The 15,148-nt window shown below is 39.5% G+C and overlaps 1 protein-coding gene across 4 annotated transcripts in view; it reads right to left on the bottom strand.

Annotated features, from left to right (window-relative positions):
- DSC2 (desmocollin 2) overlaps positions 1-10,018 on the bottom strand; it is a 34,059-nt gene extending 24,041 nt beyond the window's left edge. For 2 of the 4 annotated variants that reach the window (XM_087439101.1, XM_087439102.1), the window contains exons 1-4: positions 9,550-10,018; positions 2,224-2,308; positions 1,147-1,346; positions 78-188 (exon numbers count right to left, since the gene is read on the bottom strand). In XM_087439101.1, the coding sequence (XP_087295227.1) occupies positions 78-188; positions 1,147-1,346; positions 2,224-2,308; positions 9,550-9,618 (465 nt within the window). In that variant the 5' untranslated portion in view covers positions 9,619-10,018. Of the gene's footprint in view, positions 1-77; positions 198-1,146; positions 1,347-2,223; positions 2,309-9,549 lie in introns of all 4 variants that reach the window. The other 2 variants (XM_014781304.2, XM_014781306.2) reach the window with 2 other exon arrangements.
- Positions 10,019-15,148: the final 5,130 nt, after the last annotated feature.

Here is a 15,148-nt window from a genome sequence, read left to right on the forward strand (position 1 = left end):
CTGCATATTCATTGTCCAAATAAAAAAAAAAAGATGGAAACCACAAACTTTCACAGTGGAAGAAAAGTAAAGTGTACCTGTTGCAGAAAAAGTGGGAAAGGACCCAAGGAATTCTCCATCACTGAACAAGGAATAGGAGCCCATCTTCTCTTGGCACGTCTTAGAACTTTTTCCTTAGAATGCCTTTTCTTTAGTACCTCAATTTAGAAGAAAGAAAAATAAATGATAAAGTGAATGACTACTTTATTCTCAAACATCAGAACTCTGATCCATCTTTCTCCTCTCGTGAGGATTAGCTGGGGAGGTGTAAAACCACGGTAGTGCTTGAAAACCAAACTAAACGTCAACACTGCAAAAATGCAATGAAGAAATGGCTGCCCTGTTATCACAGCCATCTTCTTGAGAAAATAACTTGGTAGAAATATGGAAGAAAGAGAGATGGAATTGGAAGCCTAGAAGCAAAACTGAAAAAAAAAATTACTGTTGCCATATTGCCATGCAAACACATGGGAGGAGAGATTCGTAAAGAAAATAGAGTGTGCGCCCTTCTAAATTTAGCATAAGCATCTTCCACTCACCAGTAACTAGGAAGAGCCAGGGGACCAACAGAGAGATCTGTGTCAGAACGAGGAGAAAAACATGGTGACAACTCTCAAATTGCTGCAGTGAGTCATGGCCAATGGTTGAATAGAAGTCATTTTGATCTTGGACGTCACAATATAATAAGATGCTTGAGGTCCTCAAGCTATATAAGGTCCTCAACCTCATAGGAACCTCAACCTAAAATAGTCATCTATTTTCTAAGACTACAAACTATGCTAAGATACATGGGACCTCCAGAGACAGAGTTTCAAAACTTGGTTTTGGAAATCTATTCTACAGTCAAGAAAAATACTGCTTTGTGTCTAATTCAAGTTCTTACTCCGCAGCATATCCCAATTTCTCCTTTTGTGTCCCACATGGAAAGGAATTACAATCTGTAATAACCTATATTGCACAACCCTTTTCCATTTGAACACTTAAATTCTGTCATGGTTTTCATTCTTCTTCAAGCTAAACTATTCCATATCCTTTCTGATTCCACGTCTTTCTTGGTAATGCTAGTTACACTGGAAGAAAATATTTCATTTTTATGGTTTTGTATACCTTTGTTTGATGCTCTAAAAGAACAAATATTTTCTTCTCTTCTTGGTTCTCAGTGTTGGAAAGTAATATGGTAAAATTTCTCTTCTCCGAGGACAAAAGAATAGCATTTGTTGTATAGACTGAACCATCTTCTAAAATTTGGAAATCAGGATCACTTGAACGAATTAGATTTGCAGATTTAAAGCACTCCTTCAGGTTAACTGTAGACAATATACATAGCAATCATTTTTAAGGTAAAACAAAACAATATAGAGTTTTAACAGTAATCTACATATTTGGTGGGGGAGCCAAAAACTTAAAATTAATTACACTGCCACTTTTAAATTTTGCATTTGTAAAAGGACAAATGAAACCATATGTTTAATTAAGTTGTGCTTAAATACATCACTTCTAATACCTACTTTACATCTTTTTAAAGAAGAGACGTCTGTCTTGAAATAAAAGCGTACGAACTCCAGTGTTTGAATATTTAAACTGACATCGAAAAAAGTCTTTCTTTATTAACTGAAATTAGCTATAGAGTAACACATAAGAACACTTGAAGTAAATTAAACAATATCTAGAGGATTAAAATTGGTAGTTAAATTAAAATATTACTGAACTCTTTATTGTTAAATAGTCATCATATTCTGTGTTCTCATTGATTTGATCTTTTCACAGTTGAGTTACGTGAAAAAAATTAATTGATAAAAAACAATATGTGAATCTAAATGTCAATAAGACGCCAAAATGTTTTAGGATGAAAATCCAAAAACAACAACTCAAGAAATAGTTTCAGTACTATTTCACAATTTCATAGAAGCATGTTATAACATATACCATATCCTTCATCTAATGTAAATATTGATAATTATTTTATTACTGAAACTAAACCTTTTTATCTGCTTCATATAATCATATTTTTCAATAAAAACCAATATTCCTTTCATTGGAATGACATTGTATGTATTACCAATTATAATGTACTATATTAGTTTAACTAATTAGTTCCAATACAGTTATCCTTCTAAAAATTTATACTAATTTTACAAGAGCACATCAAATTAGGATGTATTTCATATTTTGGCAGTTTCTTACCTCTACCAACAAATTTCTCAGCGTCTAGTTTGGAGGGAACATGTAGCGTCACTTTTTTGCAGGCATCACAGGCAAATGTTAAGATCTAAAAAATCAAATCAAATTATGCATAAAAAATCCTTTTCATGCATGTATACTTTATATAAATTATAAATTTGTATAATTACAAATCAGTTTTTATAGTTGGCAAAATGAAGTAAGGGAGTTTTCTCCATTTCTGATTTTCTTACTGGAGTAAGAAATCAGAAAAAATTGTATGGAGGGGAAAAATAAAACAATAGACTGAGAGTCATGGCTCCCTCCTTCACAAAGCATGTAACCTCAGAATTCCTTGCCCTCTTGGACTTTGTTTCCTATTCTGTAAAATGGAGTTAACAGGAACTTCTCTAAGTCAGTGGATATATTGAGAAACAAATGCCAACCTATGTGAGAGCCCTAAAAACCATGAGGAAGGCAGCACAGGTATGTAAATAGGAAAGTGAAACCAAAACAAATGTGATGAGCTAGCAAATTATTTCAATTAATTCAAAATTGCCTACAAGCTACGATACCAAATTAATAATATCCTAAACAAAAATCCCAATGTTTTTAAAGAGAAGCATTAACTTATCGCCTTGGAGGGACTTGGAGAGTATTTATGTATGACCCCACACAAACAAGCAAATAACTTTAAATATGAACTTAATTTGAAGGTGCATCTTCTCATAAACCAGAGTTAAGGTCATTTTAGAAAATATTTCACTTAAAACTTTTTAAATGAGTTACTGATTTATGGTGAACCAACTCCAATACAATATATATTTGAACACATTGAAATTTAATTCTGTTCCCTCTGAAACTTTACAACAGATGCTTCTGAAAGACCACAATTTTTTTCTATAGTTCTGCCAAGGCCTTCAACCAAAAGCGAGATAGCTAACTAGCATTTACACTGTTATTTACAAAATCTATAAACACAAATTAAAATCATCAAAATTTAGATGAAAATTTTTATTTGCAATACACACTAAAGAACCTTTAATTATCCCCTTTAAATTATATGTGAAGGATCAGGCAAGACAGAGATTACATTTCATTTGGAATTTACAGATGGACACAATGGAGAGACTGTATTTGAATTAGAAATTAAAAGATGAAATGAATTTCACAGGCTGCAGAGTCGAGAGAGAATAGGAATAGAATCAGATGACTGAGGAGTCCAGCTCGAGATGACTGAAAGCATATATCCCCTTATTCGCTCAACTAACATTCATTGTTTACTAGGTGCTAGGCAGTGTTCAAAGGCTACAGCAGTGAACAAAGCAAAGTCCTTGACCTCATGGAGATTATGTTAGAATGAGAGACAAAAAAAAAAAAAAAATACACAAATGCACAAAGGTCACATAATGCCAAGAGACAAATGTTGCAATTTGTTTATGAGAAAAATAAAGCAGGGAGAAAGGTTTACCAAGGGAAGACCGGAAGCCTAAATGAAATGAGGAAGCAAAGCAGTTCACTGACTGGGGAGGAGTCTTCCAGGGGGAGCAAAAACCAGAACAAAGGTCTGGAGGAGGACTTCACCTGGTGTGTTGGAGGAACAAAAAGGAGGTCATAGTAGTAGAGCACAGTGAGGAAACAGTGACACAAGATGATATTAAAGCGACAACCAGGGACGTATCACGCAGAGTCTAACAGGCTGTATTAAGGAGTGCAGATTTTATTCTGAATGCAAAGAGAAGCAACAGCAGTTTAGAAGCTGCAGAGCGGCATAATCTGGAGAGTATTTACATAGAATCATTCTGGTGACTATGTGAGAATAGACCACAGAGGAGCAGGAGTGAAAGCAAAGAGACCAAGTTGGAAGCTACAGGAGGAGTCTAAGAGGGGGAGGATGGTGACTTGGACCAAGGTAAAAATGTTGAACAAGGTGAGAAATGGCCAGATTAAGATAATACTTTGGATAATAGTGTCCTGGACATCCATTCATTTTGCACTCAATAAGTATTTATTGAATCTCTACTATGTACCAGACAGAGTAAACGTGATTTTCATGAAACATTCAGTTCAAGGGTAAGACATTTGTAATTTCAGTAAAGTAAGATGAATCCTATGATGGGGAAGTACAGGGTGCTAGGGAAGAGCACTGGGAACTAGCTTTGTTCAAGAGCCAGGTGAGGGCCAACCCAGTGGCATAGTGGCTAAGTTCACACACTCCAGTTTGGCGGCCTGGGGTTCACGGGTTCAGATCCCAGGCACAGACCTACACACTGCTCAAGCCATGCTGTAGCGGTGTCCCACATACAAAATAGAGGAAGATGGGCACAGACACTAGCTCAAGGCCAATCTTCCTCAGCAAAAAAAGGAAGATTGGCAACAGATGCTAGTTCAGGGCCAATCCTCCTCACCAAAAAAAAAAAAAAAAAAAAAAAGAGCCAGGTGATGTCACCCAAAGAGTAGCCACAAGTTAGCCATGTCAAAAGGAGGCAGAGTGGATATGTTAAGGCCCAGCGATGACACAGACCTGAAAATGAAATCTGGAATGGCTGATGCATATAGCATAAGAGGGACAGATGTCTAAAATGGATTCAGAGAACTGGGACAGCATTAACAAAGTATATGGATCTTTTTTCCTAAAGATAATAAGAAACCACAGATTCGCTTTAAGCAGATAAATTACATAAGTAGCTCTCTATTTGAATAAGGTTAAGTTTGACCAGTGGGAATGGGTCAGAGGGGAACGATTTTCATTTCCAAAAACGGCAACTAGTTCATTCAGGCAAACTCCCATGCCCAAACTAAAAATGATGGATACATTTTTTTAACCATCCTAAAACATATAGCAAGGAATTGCTAGGCAAAAACTGAGGATAAAGCTAGAACACAGAGTGGCAAGAGGAACCGAGAAATGACTTCCAATTTGAAAAGATTTGACTCTGGTTTGATGGCCTCAGAGAGCGAAATCAAAGCATGGGCTGCCTAAGATCTGAGAGACTAGGGGCCCACTAGGACCTCGAATGCTAAACCTTCATTCTAAGGTTGAGTCAGAAGTAAACCGGCCCTTGCGTGGATTTGTGGACCACATTCACATCACTCGCTTTGTCTAGGAACCTCAAGCCATTAATTAGTTTACAAAAGACCTGGCATGTGATCACCACCATAGATGCTGAAAGACATTTGAACAAATTCAGTAACTATACTTACATATTTTTAAAAAGGCTCAAAACACAGAAATTGATAAATACTTCTTTCAACATGATTTTTATATTATAATCACAACATCAATGGGAAAGCACTAGAGGCAGCCCCACTAAATTCAGAAAGAAGATAGACTTTCCAAGGTCATCATTAATGGGTAACATCACATTAAGGTATATTAGGCAAGAGGAAGATATTAGATCGCACATGAACTGGAAAGGAAGATGTTAAAAAAAAATCTCTATTTGCATTTGATGTGGATTTACTGGAAAACCCAAGTAAATCAACCAATAAATTACTATAAAACAATAACATAATTTGGGTAAAGGAGCAGAAGTAACTATTAAAATACGGAAATCATTAGTCTTCAGACACATAAATAAACCCAGTTGAATAATATAATGGAAGAGAAGAAATGATTTTCAAAAGCAATAAGAAGTGAGAATGCCAAGGCATAAACTTAACAAGAAACATGTAAAGCCTATTTGAGAAAAATCTGAAAACATTTCTGAAGGACACAAAAGTAGAGTTGCACAAAAAGAAAGACATATAATTCTTTTGGATAGGAAAAATCAACAACATAAATATATCAATTCTCACTAAGTTAAATTTTAAATTTTATGATCCCATAAAAATCTTAACGTTTTTTCTGGAACTAGATAAGCTGATTTAAAAGGTCATAAGGAAAAATAAATAGTTAAGAATAGATAGGAAAATTATGAAAAAGGAAAGCAATAAAAGGATATTAGCTCTAGCAGATATTGAAAGATTCTATGAAGTCTCAATAATTAACAAAATGCAGTGCTGGTATATGAATAGATAGAAAGATATTAGATACATACAAATTAAAAAGGAAGAAGTAAAACAATATCTATTTGCATTTGATATAAGTGTATACAGTCCAGAAAGGTTGTAACTTTTTGTTACACTCACCAACAATCTGCGGGAGTTTCTATTTCTCCAAACTCTTGGATGTTTACCAAATGAGAAATGAGATTTCAATGCAGTTTTAAATTCATCTTTTCTTATTATGAGTGAGGCTGAAACATTTTTATGGGCCATTTTTATTACCTTATGGGTATTTTTCATGTCTATGTTCATGTTTGACTTCATGCTATATGACCTCTTTATATATTAATAGATTAGCCTTTTAAAATATGATCTGCAAATATTTTTTTCCAGTTTATCAATTACCTTTGACTTTGCTTATGACGTTTTGGTTTGGTTTAGTTTTTTGCCATGGACAAGTGTGTGTGTGTGTGTGTGTGTGTGTGTGTGTTTTAATATAATTGATTTTCTCAATTGTAATAAATGGCTTTGAAATCTGAGCCATAAGTAGGTCTTCTTGACTCCAAATTTAAATAGAAATTCACCATGTTTTCCTCTATTATCAATATGGTATACATGTTACATTTAAATCTTACATGTGTTTGGAGTTTTCTGTGGTGTCCTGCATGAGGTATGAATTCAAATTTACCTTTTGCCAAACAACTGCCTAGACCAAGTAGTCTCATACTATATATATATATACACACATACAACTTTTACGGAGGAAAGAGGGAGCTAGTAACATCTACCAAAATTATCCAGTCATTTACACTTTTATCTGGCAATCCCATTTCTGGTAATCTGTTCTATAGATATACCTGCCCGTATATGAAATGATATATATACAAGTTTATTCATTGTGACATTATTTGTAATAGCAAAAAGTAATAGCAGAGGTGATGGACAGAAGTAAAGATATTGAGATATGAGATATTTCTGAATGTAGATATAATGGGACTCAATGATGGATTAGGAGAGGGGAGCAGTGAGGAAGGTAAAACAAACAGCTTGTAGACTTCCTACTTGAGGAACGAGGTGTACGGTAGTGTCATTTATTGAAATACAGAACACTAGAAGAAAAGCAACATTGTCTGGGAAGATAATAAATGCTGTGTAACACATCATAGTAGGTAGAGAGATATAAAGGCCTGTTGTTCAATGAAGACATCCATGTTAGCAATACAAATTTAATATGTGTAGGCATCGGTATATTTTAGGAACAGGACCGAGAATAGGGAGTCAAGGTGGTCAGGAAGGGTGGAAGAAGAGAGGAGTGAATTTCAGGAGTAAAGGCACAATCTACAAGGTGGAACTGTGTAAGGAATGATTTGGATTTAGCAGTGGAGATCCCTGATGATCTTAGAGAAGCTTCACTCGGTGTTTAGGCAGAAGCCAGAGTTCAAGTGATTAAGAAACAGGCGAGGTGAGGCAGTATTAGGAAGTGGGAGAGGCTGATTTATAGAACAGTGAAGGATTACTTAGGTGTATGGGGAGGAGGAAATGCAAAGCGTGTCCCCCAAAGACATTTTTATTTAATAATATCTTCTATCACACTGGGGGCTCACAACCACAACAACCATCTGAGGCCGGCAGGGCTTTGCACACAAATATGCACAAGAGCATCAGAACAACTTGAGGAACTCACGCCAAGCTTCTAGCTAGAATGTAGCAGCACAAGGGGCGCAGCCAGAGCCAGAGCTCTTTTTTTCTCTACCCCACTTCTGCCCTATGCAGTTTTGAAGCCAAGGAAGGCCAAGGAATGAGGATAATTCAACTTGAGTTTATTCACTTATACCTGCTTTCTTCTAAAAAGGATCTGAGCTGACACACAGGAAGTTCTGTGTGTAAGCACATGTAGAGCAATGCTATTTATTGCCACATCTATTACCGCCCATGCCTAATCAGCCTTTTCCTTCAAAAAACAATGGCCAATGGTTTAAAAAGAAGTAGCAACTTTATCAGGAATCTAACCAAAATTCATTCCTTTGTCATCAACTACATATTTCGTGACTGTTATTTATTCCATTCTTGGTTTCCTCAATTGTAGAATGTTAACTGCTGTGCACCTGGCCCTGTCTATGTTACTATTGTGCTCTGGGAATTTCGTTAAGGGTTTGAAGTCCATGGAGTTCCTCGGGAAAGACATTCTAATAATAGCAACAACTACAATTTCATTACTTAAAAATTTAAGGAATTTGCTGTAAAATGAGAGCAGTAGAGAAGGGGAAATTATCCGAATATTTCAGGCCCCCAGTTCCATACTCCCAGAAGGAATCTTCCTGCTGTCTGTTCTCCAGGTTTGTCCCTTGTCCTTCAAGGTTGACTTGAGCCCCAAAACCTGAAGCTCATCATGAAAGGACACTACTCTTTTGCACCTGGTCTATTTAACTTTTCTCCTTCCAGGGAACCAAGGACGTCCAGTCTGCGGAAGCTCTAACCCCAAACTCTCCCATGCTGCTCCCTCCCACTGGATTCCTCTCACTGGGAATCTTCTGGTTTTTGCTGCCAGGGAGGGAGTTGTCCCGCCCCAAATAAGGCCAGCCCCTTTCGCTCCCAGCTCCGGGTAGGTAGGGTCGTTGCTATTGTGTTGTTTCAAGTGAGAAAGAAGCCAGAGCAGGAAGGCAGGGGGACAGAAGCAGCCAGATGCCTCCAGGGACAAGAGATCGGAACGATCACTTCCCCTAAAATTAAGGGGAAAGTAACCTCACGTGCAGACAACGGAAATTATGCAAAGGGTCACCTAGTGCCCGCCCATTCACTTTAGGCGCAGAGGGTTGAGACCACCCCCACGCTGCACCCCCACCCCACCCCCCACCCCCAACACACACACACAAAGAGCAATCTCCCTAGAGGCGCGTAGTCCTCTCTTTCACCCAAGGACACGCGCTTTCCGTCACGCCCAGCCGGCGGCTCCGTCTCTCCGCGGCCTGAACCCCGCACCGAGGCAGAAGCGGACTGCGCCTTCCCCGGGAATCGCGGCGGGCGCGGAGGCGCAGCGCTGGCACACGGCGCTCCCCCGCTCGTACCCAGAGGCCACGGTTTTGGATGGGCGTTTGCAGCTCGTGCCTCCGTCTCCTATCTGCCAGCGCTGCTTACATCTATGGAGACACTCTTCGCGTTTCCTTCGGGATCGCGGCGCCGGTCGCTATCCTCTGTCCGTCTTCCCTCCCCTACCCCAACCAACTCCATTTGTTCACCCAGCCCGAGGTCCATTAACCTCCGCTTTGCCGGCCACCCCCACTCACTCCTGCTTCCAAAGTTTCCCTCCTCTCCCCAGTCGGTCGGAGCCCCCTCCCGGGAGCCGGTGGCCGGGCAGCCACTCACCGTGAGGGTCAGTAGGAGTTGCCGGCAGAGGGCTCCGCTCGGGGAGCTTGTGGGTCGGGCTGCCGCCATGGGAGGACTCGGGGACAGGTCGCCGGCCGAGGCACCCGGAGGCCGGGATGCGAGGGCTCGGCGGAGACACGGGCCGCGGCCGGTGCAGGCTGGGCCGGCGCGCAGGAGGAGTGCGAGCAGAGGAGGTGGAGCGCGAGGAGAGGCGCTTTTCTTCTCGATTTCTCTGAAGCTCCTGCCTCTCACCCAAGGGGCTTTTCCTCTGGCCGAGGGTGGGGCTCCAGGCGCGTCCGAAAGACACCGATCGGCCCCTCCTTGGTATTTTCTTAAGTCTTCATTTCTTTAAGAACGCAACAGGTGGGAACTCCCTCTCGCCTCCACCCTTTTACCTGCGCTAAGTGTTTCTCACCAGCGGACGTCACCTATATGCCGCATGTCCCCCCCCCGCCCCGGTGTCCGCCTGGAGGATTAACAGCTGGCCCTGCCCAGCTGAAGCCCTGACTGTACAAAGACTCACTCCCCGAGCGCGCCCGGCCGCGGGAAGGGGCGCGGACCCGGGCGCGCTCCCGAGCCCCGGCTCCGCCCTGCGCGCTGCCCTTTCGGCCAACTGCGGGCACTGCTCTGAGGTCAGGTACAGACCCGCAAGAGCCATTCGAGAGCTGGAGCGATCGGATTTTATGTCAGAGCTGCCCAAAGCCCACTGGTTAGAGGGCTGACTCCAGGGAGACTGTTTTACACGCTCTTGGCTGGAGTAAATTCACTGCGGACATCCTAGTGCAGCGCAGACGGGGTTTTCCTCTGTGGCACACCTTTCTTTGGAGTCTTTTTTTAGAAATGTTATGGCCGACATGACAATGATACGGGAAAATTACCATAAGTTAAAGACAATAGTAAATAAATAAGGGAATCCAGGCTAAAAGAAAATAACAAAATCAAGTGTGAGTTACTATGGAAAATGCATCTCTTGAGGTTTTCAGTGTTGACTAGATGTAGGCTACTGATTTTCTCAAAGACCCTCCCTTGTCACAATTAAAGCCAACCATTGGCCGTCTTAGTCCTAAACTGGACTCCTGGACATCGAGTGGAGATTTCTCACTTCCTTTCCTACCACCAAAGCCAGAGTTTGTGGTAAGAGAAGAAAAAGAATAGGATAAAATTTTTTGGTTTGGAGTGTACTTAAACTGGATGAAAGATTGCAGCACTTAACCTGGAAGATTACAATATAAAAGCAGTATGCTTGCAGCTCTTCAGAAAGCAATGACGGGGCATTCTGACTCATCCTCCCGCATCTCTTTTCAATTACTGCTTTAACCCAGCAAAGTCTGACCACAAAGGAGAAACTCGTCTGTTCCATTTGGTTTGGTTTGTCTCCTCCAGGGTGTTTGGAGAAACCAGTTTGAAAAGCCAACCATGACACTCCCGCCATTTCAGTTCTTGAAAACATGTACTGTCCTAATACCATTCTACACAGAGCCGAAATTAGTACAATATTGACCATATATTTAAATTCAAAAGTAATGTCAAACACAATACATGCCTTACATTCTATGTAATAATCCCATGCTCTATTTTCTTAGTGAGTGACACATAATGAGCTGTTCTATTCATATCCAGATCCATAAAATTTATCATTCAACCTTTGTTTGTAAAATAAGCCTCCGTCATCAGCATGAGACTATAGTCAACATCCTTCTGTTTCCATATTTTTTAACCCTTGTGTTTTCCCAGCAAGTTTTCATAAACACACCTCCTCCTATTAATGACATCATGATCTCTAGCAAGAAGCTTTCCAGAGGATAGAGAAGCAAGCTAGTTGCAGGTTCTGGAGATCTACTCAGGCTGTCATCGTAGTCCTTGACTATAGGACATTTCCACACTCTTGCCTACCCTTTAATCTCTAATGCCTTGAGGCTGGCTCATGTTTTTTCTCATTCCAGGAAAGTGTGGAAGGGTAATTTGAAAAGAATTCATCTTAGATATTTATTTTCATTTTCACACTAGGTAACTGATTGAGGCTATTAAAATGGTGATTTTTTTTTTTAATCATGAAATTTTTTTAAACAAAGGAATGAAAAATAAACTACTTATTCTTAACAAGTGGCCCAATTTATTTCATGTGTTTAGATTAGACTATATAGTTACTGAAATGGATTCCTCTATAATACAATTTTGAAACAACAGGTATAACATGAAATGAAATATGGACAGAGGAATTTATTTTTAAGAACGTCTTTTGGCTGTGAAGACGATTCTGCTGACTTGAACTGGTTTTCCATTGTCCCTAGTAAAGGGCGCATGGGACCAAAAGTCAGGAGCAACTTTATGTCTTGGGCTGCTCAAGTAACCTCTCAGGCTTCAGCGCTCCATTTGTTAAGTAAGATAATTAAAGTAATGCTGGATGCTGTCTATGGTATCTTCCACATCTAAAATTAAACCATTTAGAATTCTTGTGGTTGATTTTTTGAAAAGGTTTGTGGGAAATGGGTGTTCCATCTATGCAGCCTAGCTTCACAGTTTGCTAATTTCAGAAACCAGAAACTAAACACATTAATGGCAACAAAAAAACGGATGTGTACATGGTGACAACTCTCCCTGAGAGCTCCTTGCATGATTCCTGCCAGTTCTTCTGTTGCTGAAGCCTGGGGAGGAGGGTACATGTGGATACGTGATCTTTAGGGTGAATCTATTTTGGCATGGTGTATGACACAGAATGGAAGCCAAATACAAAAGAAACACAGACCTAACGGTAAAAAATAAGACTAAAGGACATTGTCCGGTTACTTTGTAGGTGAGAGGAGAGAGGAAAACGTCTGACAACCACAATAAAATAAGCACAATTAGAGTATTTGCCTCTCAGAGTTGTTGCAAGATTAAATAATATGATGCATGAAAGACATGCAGAATAAAGCCTGGTGTATTCTAAGTGCTCCCTGAGTGTTAGTTAGTATGGGTACCCCTCTTCCCCCTCACTGTGCTACCGTATCTCTACAACCCACTCATATCCCCCACCTCATCCCTATGACGGCTCCCTGGTTCCTGTTCCTCAGTACCTCTCCCCAGGTCCTAGGCTAGGGCTGAACCCCAGCATTAATTCACTCACCTCTCCCAAATCCTGCAACCCCTTCCCCTCAACACACCCCCCAGACCTTGTCTGATGCAAATGGAGTAACTATGCAACACCAGGATGAGATGCCACAGTTTGTGCTAGTTGTGTACTTTCTAAAAATTTAGACCAATTTTTTTAAAAGAATACTTTTATAATGGGAGAAAAGTTTTTTAAATGTTACATTGTCCAATGAATAAAATATTTATTTTTTAATGTTGTCCATATCTCTTTCCAGTTCTCTTTTCAAAATTGGCCTCAATAAAACAGTGTCCTAATCAAACTCAATTTGCATTATATTTCAAAGTATATATTTGAAATAAAGAGATAGAGTGTGAAATAAGCTATAAATCAATTCTTACTACAGTACTTTTCACTTAACAGGTCTTCAACAAAAAGAAGCCAATGAATGAATTCTGAGGCAATTTTGTTGAATGAATATCAATCACTAGAGATGGTTCACAGCATCTGCTCTGCCTTTAAAGATGCCAATGACATATGCCCCCCAGGAGTGTTATGAATGAATATATCCTTAAAACTACGAAATTTTCATTTGTTGCTTTACTGATCAACTAATGGCACCAGTATTTATTGAGCACCTACTGTGTCTCAGGCATTGTTCTCGGCTTTGAGATGCTGTGGCGAACAAGACAGAAAGGGCACGTGCTCAAGGAAACTGCCTGAGGAAGTATGAAATAACTGGGTAGGATGAGAAGCACTCTCCATCTGAGATTTACATCATGCTGACTCCCTTGTAAAAGAAAAGAGATTAATCTCAAGTTAAGCGCAAAATGATATATAGTCAGTGTTCTATAAGGATGAAAAATAACCAATATAAAAATCATTTGTTAAATCTTTTCATGGATTAGGAAATGTTACCCTCTTCTTAAATGGACCTAGAGACAAGAAACTCACTTTTTGTGACATAACCTTTTCTAGAATATGTTTGTTCTTGGCTTCTTTGACAGCAACGTCTCCTGTTTTCTTCTTTTGCTGGCTGTGTCTATGCATTCTCTTTCGCTGGTTCCTCCTGCTCTGTCTGACTTCTAAATATTGCCACACACAAACACATCTGTATTTTTTTCAGACCTTTGCACTTGGGAGGATCTTTCTACCACGGGTGCTTTCTTCATGCTCTTTCCTCTACCTGGAACTTTCTTCCATCTCTGGCCTGGTTAACTCCCACTCATCCTGTAAATATCCACTTTTATTTTCTCCTCTATCAGGTCAATTCCTCTCTGATCAGGTCAGATCTTCCTCTTTAAATAGCTGCCTCTTTTTAAAGCACTTGTCACAATTACAGTGTTAAATTTGTTTGAGTAGTTATTTGATTAGTATTTGTTTCTCACCAAAGATGGTACATTTTCATGACTGCAGTGACCTGTCCTTTTTGGTTCACCCTGTGTCAGCACTATCCATCATGAATCCTGGCCCATAATGGACAGCTAATAAGTATTGGTGAATGACTGAGTAAATGAATAAATGAATGAATGACTCCTGAGCATTTTTTTGGTAAATAGTGTTTGCTTTTCTTTTTTATTTTTCGTGTTTATTGGCCTATTAAAGTGATGTCTTGGGTCATTAGCAAGGTGAGAGTTGCTAACATGAAACATGATGGATGTGTATTGGACATTTATTAAGATGTGATATGAGCCTACCAAGAATTTTGAGTGTAGTTTTTGCACAAGAACAGACAAATAGGCTAATGGGTTTAACTTAGAACTCAGGAAGAGACCAGTGCCTGAGTGGGAACTGAAAATAAAAGTGGGCCAGCACACACCACTGAGAAAAGGAGAACTTATTTAGCAGTGGCATCAGGAAAATTGACTCATTGTTAGAGAGAAACAAAACTGCTTCCTGACTTAACATTACATACAAAGGGGCCTCCAGATCGGTTCAATTTTCCTGAGGTGACAAAGACATAAAGTTAATGGAAGACAATATAGGAGAACATGTATGTGACCCAGGGGTAGAGAAAGATTTTTTAAATAACACCCAAAAAGCATAAACCATGAAGGAGTAAAAAAGATACATTCGATTACATTAAAATTCAGGCTTTCTATTTAACAAAGGATACCATGAATAAAGTTAATAGACAGATTATGGATTGAGAGAAGACATTAGCCATGACTAAAACAGACAAGGAAATAATATCTAGAACGTACAAGGAACTTCTAAACCTCAATAGAAACATGACAGGAACCTCAATAGAATAAAATGGGCAAAGAGTATGTCCAGGCATTTTACAATAGGGGAATCTCAAAGCCGACAAAGTGTATTTTAAGGTATCAGAGAAGTGCATATGAAAATCATAAAATGTCCTTTTACACTCGTTGAAGTGACAAAAATTAGGAAGCTGATTATCCCTTGTCAAAGTCACTCCTCAAATAAATCTAGCTGTCCACATTCCCAGCAGCTACACAGTCACAGTTGAATGTGGCTAGAGAGAAACTCATATCCAAGTTAGGAGTTTCACTTTAAGGTCATGAT

This window comes from Ceratotherium simum, chromosome 14 (genome assembly GCF_057802395.1).
Source record: "Ceratotherium simum simum isolate JZ-2026a chromosome 14, ASM5780239v1, whole genome shotgun sequence".
Classification (NCBI taxonomy): Eukaryota; Metazoa; Chordata; class Mammalia; order Perissodactyla; family Rhinocerotidae; genus Ceratotherium; species Ceratotherium simum.